At 46.4% G+C, this 10,110-nt stretch overlaps 3 protein-coding genes across 3 annotated transcripts; 2 read left to right on the top strand and 1 right to left on the bottom strand.

The window, feature by feature from the left end:
- Positions 1-4,906: 4,906 nt before the first annotated feature.
- On the top strand, positions 4,907-5,578 carry MYCFIDRAFT_121470 (uncharacterized protein; the record flags this gene model as incomplete). Its single annotated transcript, XM_007925567.1, has 1 exon — positions 4,907-5,578. A coding segment is annotated over one exon (672 nt), but the record flags the coding sequence as incomplete, so codon positions are not given.
- A 310-nt stretch (positions 5,579-5,888) lies between these two features.
- On the bottom strand, positions 5,889-7,182 carry MYCFIDRAFT_88844 (uncharacterized protein). The gene is made up of 3 exons (XM_007925566.1): positions 7,063-7,182; positions 6,823-6,997; positions 5,889-6,764 (listed from the first exon to the last, which is right to left on the bottom strand). The coding sequence occupies exons 1-3, from the start codon at positions 7,096-7,098 to the stop codon at positions 5,938-5,940; spliced, it is 1,038 nt and encodes a 345-aa protein (XP_007923757.1). The 5' UTR covers positions 7,099-7,182; the 3' UTR covers positions 5,889-5,937.
- A 466-nt stretch (positions 7,183-7,648) lies between these two features.
- On the top strand, positions 7,649-8,804 carry MYCFIDRAFT_130845 (uncharacterized protein; the record flags this gene model as incomplete). The annotated part of the gene is given in 5 exon segments (XM_007925565.1): positions 7,649-7,682; positions 7,743-7,759; positions 7,822-8,355; positions 8,370-8,617; positions 8,672-8,804. The coding sequence occupies 5 exon segments, from the start codon at positions 7,649-7,651 to the stop codon at positions 8,802-8,804; spliced, it is 966 nt and encodes a 321-aa protein (XP_007923756.1).
- Between the last annotated feature and the right edge of the window lie 1,306 nt (positions 8,805-10,110).

Genomic DNA, 10,110 nt, shown 5'->3' with positions numbered 1-10,110 from the left:
CAACATTATTAGCGCGTTACTTAATAAGAATGTAGCTTAATTGAACTAGGCCTAATATAACGGCTTCTTTAGTCTTTAGCGCTAACTATAATAGTAAGGTAGTAATAGTAATAACAACGGTCGAGGTAACTCGAACCGTAGCGGTCGTAGTAGCCGCGGAAATAGCAATAATAGTCGTAGCCGCGGTAGAAGCAACTAGAATAGTTATTAGTCTAACCGTAAGAAGTGCGCCTATTGTTAGGGATTATACCCTTCTAACCGCTGCTATACTAAGTACTCTTACCTAAAGGAGGAAGACCGACTGCGTCGTAAACAGCAGAAGGCTAAGAAGAAGGGGGTGCAATAATAGCAGCAGCGTAGACTAACTGCTTAGCAGTAGCCGCTATCTAGTTAGAATGGTGCTTAGGGGCTATATACGGCTAATGCTACCCCGGGGGTATTATTAGACCTAAGCAGCAACTACGCCTTTAATGCGATTACTGTTAGTAACGCAGCTTCTATAGCACTTACTATAGCGACTTATACTACTAATTAGGTTGTCGACTTAGGTACTAGTATATATATAGTTAATAACCCTTTATTGCTTATTAAATACGAAGGCTGTTACATTCCTATCCGGTTTCGTGGCAATACGAAGTACGCTACGATAGTTGGTATAGCTTAGACTGAGGTTGTTAATAAGCGTAGTGTAAGTAGCATAAAGCTGTCTAATACACTGTATGTTCTAGGTCTGGCAGCTAACCTTCTATCTACTAAGAAGCTTACCGATAAGGGCTGTTTCTATCGGAATAACAAGCGAGTACTATTTACTATTGTTAACGGCTCTAAGGTTACTATTGCTTAGATATACCGCAAGAATGGTCTCCCCTATCTGTATATACTAACCTCTAGTCCGGATAGCTAGGTTATTGCGCTTCTATCGAAGAAGAGGGTACTAACAGGTACGATAGAAGAGTGGTATCTACGATATAGCTATATCTATTACCGTAAGCTGTTACGAATAGAAGCTAAGGGTCAAATTGTTATTACTAGAAGCAAGACCGACTTCCGCAACTGCATTGCCTGTCGAATAGCTATATTATACAAGGAATACAATCGACTACTACGCGTACGACTATCTACTATCTATTACATTGTCTATATAGATGTAGTTACTATTACTAACCCTAGTCTATTGTAGGAGCGCTATTTTATACTGTTTATATACGCTAAGTTAGGCTATCGATACGAATATACTAGCTTACTAAAGTTAGGGGCTGCAGTAGCTATTAAGGATTATCGTGTATACGTCCGTATATAAACTAGCTATTCGATCCTAATCTACCGCCTCGATAGAGGGGGTAAATACGGCGGAAATCAGCTATTAAGCTAGGCTCGTGATCAGGGTATTATACTGCAGGTTATAGCACCTTATTCTTCTACTTAGAATAGCCTAGCTAAGGTTAGCAACTATATCGTATACACGACCGCTCGGAAGATAATGCTCTATACGAATTTGCTAAAGGCCCTATAGCCGTATACGGTCACTACTGCTATATAGGTCCTTAATATTACTCCTAGAACCTTAGAAGGTCTTAGCCCCTATACTATTGTAGCTAGGGAGCTTAATTAGTCTCGAAAGCAGCTACGCCTTTAATATCTTCGTACCTATAGCTATACTGCTGTTATATATAATTACGGAGTTGCTCGTAGAAAGAAGATAGATAGCAGAGGCCTTATTAGCAAGCTAGTCGGCTATGCTAAGGACTTAGTAGACTTAGGAAAATATATAATTTACCTCCCTAACTAGTATAAGGTTATTCTATTAAAGGATATCTAATTTATTAAGACGGCTAGTAAGCTGTTACTTCTAGAGGGCATGAATCTATACGCCAATCCTAACGACCTAGCTAAGAACGAGTTTGTTATACTCGAGTCTATTATACCGGCTCTATTTAATTCTATAAGCAACGAGGCTCCGTTACTAGCCGACGCCGCTAGTGTAGTCTAGCAGCTTCTAGCCTAGCAAGAAGAGCCTCCGGACGAACCTGCTTAGCAAATGCCTAATAAGGTCGCTAGTCCGCTACCGCTCGACGATAACCTGCTAGCTGTTTAACCGCCTTTAAGTAATAAAGATAGCTTTTAGTCAGCCGAGGAAGAACTAGCGTACGATCCTTACGCTAAGAAGGGCGAGCCTAGCTAGTTGCCGGAGTTTGAGCGGCTAACCGAGACTAGTAGTCGTTCTATACGCAAGATACGAAGCAATAAGAGCGCTCGTGAACTGTTACGTAGCTATCTAGCTAATGCTAGTGTTAAGCGCTCTACGCGCCGCAATATAGCTAACATGCCTATAGCCTATGTAAAGGGCTTTATAGCTGCCTGCTACGTTGCTAAGCAGAACCCGAATAAGGAGGCTATTCTAATTCTAAAGAGCTTTAAGGCTGCAAAAGAGTTACTATACTAGCTATAATAGAAGGAGGCCTGTAAAGCTAAATACAAGTTATTAATAGACAACTATATATAGGTATACGTTTCTCGGCTAGAAGTACCTAGAGGTCGCAAGGTTGTCCGTAGCCGATAGGTGTTCACTATTAAGCGTAACGCTAATAGCAAGGTAAGCCGGTTTAAGGCTCGATAGGTTGTCCGTAGCTTTACACAGGTTAAAGGACAGGACTATAATGAAACCTATACGGCTGTCGCTAAGCTATCTACGCTGCGAGCACTGTTTAGTCTAATTGCTTATTACGACCTAGAGGCTAAGCAATATAATATCCTAACAGCCTTCCTTAATGCGCTTATTGGTAATAAGTATAAGATCTACGTTAAGCAGCTATATAGCTTTAAAGACCGTAGCGGCAAGAATATAGTCTGTCTGTTGCTAAAGGCACTATATAGTCTAAAGTAGTTACTAATGCTATAGTACGAAGAGCTTCGAAAGTACCTAAAGAGCCTAGACTTTGTACTAATAATAGCTGATATGTGTGTGTTTAAACACGTTGTTAGCGGCTCTATTATTGTTATCTATATCGACGATATAATTATCATCGCCTATACTCTATTAGTACTAGAGGCAGTAGCTTAGTTGCTAAAGGACCGTTTTAGTATACGAGAGCTAGGCGACCTGTACTACTATCTTAGTATACGGATTATTCGTAACCGCGATTAGCGTACCATTTACGTCGTTTAAGATGCCTATTTAAATAGGCTTAGTAAGAAGTATAGCATATAGGGCCGAGTAACTCCTACTATACTAATAGTACCTCGATACGTTAAGACATCGATTTAGCGTATACCTAAGGGCTATACTGCTAGCGCTGCCTTTAAGACTTAGTATTAGGAAGGTGTTAGTAAAGCGCTATAGCTAGCTATAATTATACGACCTAATACTTGCTATACTATAGGCCTACTATTACGATATATTTCTAACCCGACTAAGGAGCACTATACCGCGCTTCTTTGGCTTATTAAGTACCTAGTTAGTACTCTGAGCCGTAGCTTATGCTTCCGAGGTATACAGAATAAGAACGAGCTTAACTTTATTAGATACTATAACGCCTCCTAGGCTAATAATCCGATTACTCGTCGCTTTATAGGAGGCTTCTACTTTACTATTGCCGGCGGACCTCTGTTGTATAAGTCCGGCCGCTAGACGCTTGTTACACTATCGTCTATAGAAGCCGAGTATGTTTAGTTAACAACTAGTGCGAAGGAGGCTGTTATACTAGCTCGGTTATTAGAGGAAATTAGTTATAAGGGCTATATTCTTCTAGTTACGCTCTACGAGGACAATTAGTCCGCTATCGCTATTACTAAGTCTACTATTAATAGCCGTATAAAGCATATAGATGCTCGTATCTACTATATTCGAGAGAAGATTGCTAATAGTACTATTATCGTCTAATAGGTTAGTATATATAATTAAATAGCCGATAGCTTTACTAAGCCGCTTAACAAGATTAAGCACGGCCGCTTTGTTAAACAACTGAACCTAGTAGATTGCAAGGCCGCTATTAAGAGCGCCGCTTAGCCTACTACTAAGTACTAAAAGGATAGTTTTATTATACTAGCTCGATATGTTTGTTTGTTTATTAGATTGCTTTGTTACAATGGCCTGAAAGTGGTCTAGTTGTTTCTATACCTAATACCCCTTTGTTTGCTTTGCTTGTTTGGCTATATGCACGCGATAAGGGGGTGACTTGAAGTGTGTGGTATGTGTGGTATCACGTGCATGATGCCTAAGGCTGAAACTGCGCACTTCATCTTTCGGGCTTCCTGTAGATTAGCCCTCTTCTGAATACATCACAGTTTACATCAAGTGAATATATAGGCAAGGTTCTTGTCAGGTACGCGACAACTTCTACTAATATCTCAAGCGGACGCCACGTGTGCGCGATGCAGGAGAAGGAAGATCAAATGCGATCCGATAGGTAGCTCCTGTTCCATGTGCTTGGACGCAGGAGTCTTCTGTGTTGCGCTGGACGTCGCAACAAATGAGACTGCACCTCGAAGTATCACCAAATTTCTCGAAAATCACATTGCACTCCTTGAAGGTCAACTCATGACATCGAATTCCGCATGTGCGGAGACAATACCGATCCGAGACTCGATAAACGGAGCGCTCGGCAGCGAAAGCATTCCGAAAGCAACATACAATGCGTCTGATCTGAACGAAACCCATCCAAGAACCATCCTCAACCCACGACCGAAGCAACTCAGTATCAGCTCCATACCACTCCACATCGCCGAATTCCTGTTCAGAACATACGTGCAGAGGATAATTCCGCAGTATCCCATATTTCACACGACACAACGTAGAAGAATCTTTTGGTGCGCATACGAGATGGAAATAGCTGTATGCGCAGGTCTTCAGCGACCACTTCGATTGATGGCTGCAGATATTAGCGTCTCTTTTCCGTCTCCGGAAAGTGACCAGGCTATTACTCATGCTGGGATCGAATCAACGGGAGTGGAGACTAGATTTGTCTCTCGGCTAACTTGGGGGTTCCGAATCATTGAGGCTTCCATACTGGAAATGCTTTACCAGAACGCGCCGTGCCTCTCGGATCCCGCTCTGGACTGCTGGATGGACGATGTTGAACTCAAAATTCTCCGGTGGAAAGAAGAAGTACATCAGTCCGCCTCCTGCAATGAAGATCTAGCGCTGAAGCCACAATGGGACGAGATCGAGCTATATGCCGACATTGCATACGAATGGATATTAGTGCTGATGTATCGCCCTTGCCCTGGACTGAAAGCACGCAAACGAGAGCACCTTATGAAAGCCTTTGATGCCGCTGTCAAAGTGGCCACAGGCTACTTCACTCAGGCCAATCGAGGTTATGGCTTTCTCAAGTATGTCTTTCATCCGTGCCACCACTCTTTCGCTTCAGCCATGGTCTTTTTACAGGCACTGAAGGACTGCAAAGAGGAAATCTCGGATTCGTACACTTTGACGGAGGTTCGAGAATACCTGTCCTGCTTCTCGCGCTTCTTCTCGGCAATCGCCGAGCGCTGGCCAGCGGCAGCTCATTGCCTTGACGACATTGAGCGCTTGTGGACGCCGATCTATGATGAGTACATGGCATTCCTTCAGCAAAAGCAACAGAATGCTCACCTGGCGGCACTCACAGCCCGCTGGAATCCATACAACCAGCCGAGAGCATTGGTGATATGGCAGACTTGTTTGAGTTGTGGCCGACTATCAACCCCACTGCGGACGTCACTGGTTCCACGACACAGAACAACCCAAGCTCGGCTGTCCCATACGATTGGCAAGCTGAGTTTCAGTTCGATGCAGACGTCTTCAGCCAAAAGCTCATGTGAATGCGATGTGCTCAGGCAGCTCTCCGAAGGCTGCCTCGATTTCAGTCAGGGGGGCTAACATCGAGAACGCCCGAGAGGAAGCAATGCGCAAAGACGTCAAACGCTGACACGAGCAAAATCGGATAAGATAGCTAATCAGAGGGCAAGCTCAATCACTTCCTCTGGTGCAATCGGCCTTCCCACCTTGACCACAGCTTTCCGAGCACTCAGATCCATGACGATACTGAAAAGTGTCGCGAATGTCGATGCATCCTTCTGCGCTCGGCATATGCTCGTTGGGTAGCTGGTCTCGTCCGAGAGCATTTTGGAGATCGAAGTAAGGCTTTGCCTTTCTGCCACGTTAGACAGCTCCTCAATCTTCGCCAGTCGGACGCTGGAGTCGTCGAGCCAAGGGATATCTACCACTCCGGGGTGAGCTACCATGTAGTGATTGGTGTGGAAGATCTTATTGGACCGTGGATGGATCTCCTGCACATCGGACGAGCTCCACTCTAGTCCAACGCTCTGCTCCGAGTCGGCCAGCAAGTAGTGGCAGGCAGAAGCTACACCATATCCTTTGAGCTTGTCAATTGCTTGCTCTGCGCTTTCACTCTCCAAAGCCAGACGTAATCCTAGATGGCAAGGTATTCTCTCCCCATCCAATCCAGGAATTCTGATGGCATTCAGACAAACGCCAACCCCGGCTGAGTTCAGCCCGATCTTCCCAATCAAGCCAGCCTCAGTCACCATCTTGATCGTTGGCTTGCCATGCTGGCGAATCGTCAAAAGCACGAGATTCGGCTTCTGCTCTTCCATCCAGTCCCAATTCTGAGCCAAGAACGCCCCATCATTGGTCTTCCACGACAGCGCGGTGCAGCCATCGCTTGTACTTTTGGCTTGGTTCCACAGACCGAAAGTGATCTCAGTTCGAACATTGATCGCAATGACATCGACCAATGGTACTCGAGCACCCTTCGCAATGCCTATTTACCAGTCAGCCGGCACAGAGTCTACCAGAAGTGCAAAGCCGTTGCGACACACCTCCCATCTCCACCAGAAACGAGGGCCATTTTGATTGTATGACAGGTTCGAACTTGGCCGCAATCTCCTGCACTTCTTGCCACTCTTTTCCAGCAGTCTGTCGGAATTGCTTGGCATAGAATGCTATGCATCTCCCGATTGCCTCTCGAGCTTCAGCGCCATGCTTCAGGCCTATCTGTATTTAATCCACATATCAGCACATTCTTTTCCGCCCGCAGTCGACTTGGTTTCCCTTATTACCTCATGCGGGCTACCTGAGCATTCAATTCTCAGCATTTTGTTAGACTCTACGTGTGTTGTGAAGCGCTTCCTTCCTGAATCCAATTCAATCCAATCTATGATAGGATCCCTTCATGTGCTTCTTGCGCCCTACATTATTCATCAAAATCACGAGACATCTATCTCCACTGTATCAATAATGTCCCCACCATTGGTTGACGTGAGCTCAAGAGAGCCCCTCTTCTGCCATGACCCGCCGCCCAAGTCCGTCGCCTACGTCCGACCAACCAGGGTGTACCCTGCACTTCAGAGAACATGTTCGACATCAATGCATACGGAGTTGATAGCACCTTGATGAGGCATTGGCTGTACAAAGCTGAGCTATGGGTCGTAGAGTACCAGAGCAGAAATCAATTTTCTTATGCATTCTTGTTGTGAAGCCATCGGTGGAGGGCGACGGCTGATGGCGCAGGCCAGGAGAGATTGCGGGAGGAGCACGATGACTTAGCTCCATATATATTGGCCGTGCGGTTAGCCGACTGAGGGGAGTCTTTAGCTGTTTGGCTATCACAAAGCTGTGATTCACGACCTTGAGATCAAAGACAAGATGGGCAAGAAAAGAGTTTTGGTTGGTTATGGCAGTATGTTCTTCCCTACCTCTGACGAGTCATAGAGACTGCATTGACACCGGTGCTTCGTAGTCGACCTGGACGCCGTCGTATGTAATCTGATTTTGGCCTCGTCCGATGAAGGCCTTCTACGATGCTGATGAGCTCAAAGGCAAACTGGATTAACACCTGCGATGGATCGCCACAAACTCCGACAAATGTCTCTCGAGGAGTCTTTGGGGCTACAGTAGGCACGGATAGGTTGCTCAAGATGTTCGACAAGTACGGCATCAAAGCCACCTGGTTCACGCCAGCGCACACGTTAGAGAGCTTTCCAAAGCAGCTGGCGAAAGTGAGAGACTCCGGCCATGAGATTGGGTTGCATGGTTACACGCACGAAAACATCGCCAAGCTCAATGCACAACAGCAGCTGGACGTCCTCACGCGCTCCATTGATGCAGTGACGAAGTTCACAGGCAAGAAGCCAAAGGGTTACACTGCTCCACTTTGGGCGACGTCGAAAGAGTTGATTCCACAGCTCCAGGATGCTGGCATTCTTTATGATCACTCTTTCATGCATCATGATGTGCAGCCTTACTGGGCGCCGGATACCTCGGCATTTTCGTGGGTGGAGACCAATGTAGCCAATTCAGCGAGCTCCTGGATGATGCCAATGACTACGATGAAGCCATCGAAGGTGGTTGAGGTAAGAATCTGGAGTATAACTTAGTCGAACGCCTGCTGACGTTCTTGTTGATCCCTTCGAATTGGCATCTCGACGACTGGCCACCTCTGAATCCAATTCCAGATATGGGCTGGGCTCAAGGCTATGTCGATACGCATACGGTTGAGACACTCTGGAAAGAGCAATTTGACTTCGCCTATCGCGAGTATGATGAATTCATCTTTCCCATGTCGATACATCCTCAGGTCTCAGGCAAGCCACAGGTGATCATGATGCATGATCGGTTAGTAGCGTGTTGCAGGCTAGTCTCGAAGGTTTTGTACTGATCCTGGCGCAGAATCATTGAGCACATCAACAAGCATCCTGGTGTGGAGTGGATGACTTTGAGCGAGATGGCTGAGGAATTTGTTGCTGGGAAAATCACAGGTGCGACCATCGAAGGGGGCGTCGACCCTAATGCAAGAATGTGAAAGGAGAACACTTGTAGTCGCAGCAATGCTAGCCCGAGCTTGCGTCATTTTGGAAGATTGTCATCCATTTCGCATGGCGTTGATGCTCGGCGAGCTAGCTTTCCTGTTCTCTGTAGTCATAGAGTATACCAGTATATCTTTCTGATACCTGTGACACGTAATCTGTGGCTTTGCATAGGGCCTGGGCGTGGAGATCACCCAAGCCTGGGCAAGACTCCGCTATCCACTGATCCGAATTTGAGAGCGGTTCGCATGAACAGTGGGATTCCCGCGGCGGGTGGCAAGCATCGCCGCTCCAGCACAAGCGTTAGTGACAGCCGCAACCAGGTTGTACGTCCGATAAGGTTGAGATGAGATCTGGTGAACTGGACTTCTTGGGCGTGGTCCTTTTCCCGAGTTATGGGAATTCAGGGTCTGCCGTACACGTGGTGTAGAGCATGAGTAGTGATAAACGACTTCGTGTGACAAAGACATCCTTCCGAGAGCCGGTGATTCCGCCGAACCATCGGATAGTAAGCTCTCGGCCGAAGTTGTGTTCCAAGCTACAGTCCAAAGAAGGGCGAGATGCGAACCCTGCGGTGCCTGACAGCAACTGTGATTAATGCCTGGATCCTGTCGTGCGTTTTGCGATTCGGTTGACCAAGATCGTGAACTACGTCGTGGAGGTGAGCTTGCAAGTAGACGAAACTCTTTCGTGAATGACTCGTGGCGGATAAGTCTGTCAATACCGACTCTCTGAAAGGCTTGAAGTGAATTCATGGTTGCCATTTGAACTCCAATTGGGTCCATTATGCGCCGAGCGAGAAAATAATGGGAAACATTCGATACCACTCCATACGGTCGTGGCGGCCAGTGTGTCTTTTTCAGGCGCTGCCGAAGGTGGATGATGGTATTGAATGAGGTTGGAAGGCTTGGCTTGTTCAATGTTGTTGTACGAGTGCACGGATCTTTCGCTATACCACAATGAGCTTAGCGTCGAGATGACGAAGTGAACTTGAGCGGCCCGCTCCGTTCTATTCTCTCCATCCTCCTTGCCTTCCTATGGACAACGATATTCGATGCACTCTACCGACCTCCATTGCAAGCAGCGCCTGTCTCGATGACAGCCGACTATTTCAGTCAACCTCAAGAGCGTTTCAAACAACCCAGATGCAAACTGGAGGTTTTATTCAAGATTAGGGGGCCAGGGACGCTGGCCACGGGTCAGCCCCGACCGATATCGCTCATGGAACCGAGTTGTTCGCAAGCGCAGCAATACATAAGTACGCCTTGTATCATACAGTAGAGGCTTAGTTGCCTACAGTCC

The sequence above is a fragment of the Pseudocercospora fijiensis genome (assembly GCF_000340215.1).
Source record: "Pseudocercospora fijiensis CIRAD86 unplaced genomic scaffold MYCFIscaffold_2, whole genome shotgun sequence".
Taxonomy (NCBI): domain Eukaryota; kingdom Fungi; phylum Ascomycota; class Dothideomycetes; order Mycosphaerellales; family Mycosphaerellaceae; genus Pseudocercospora; species Pseudocercospora fijiensis.
Note: the sequence above shows the minus strand (reverse complement) of the source record. Positions and strands in the feature narration are given on the sequence as shown.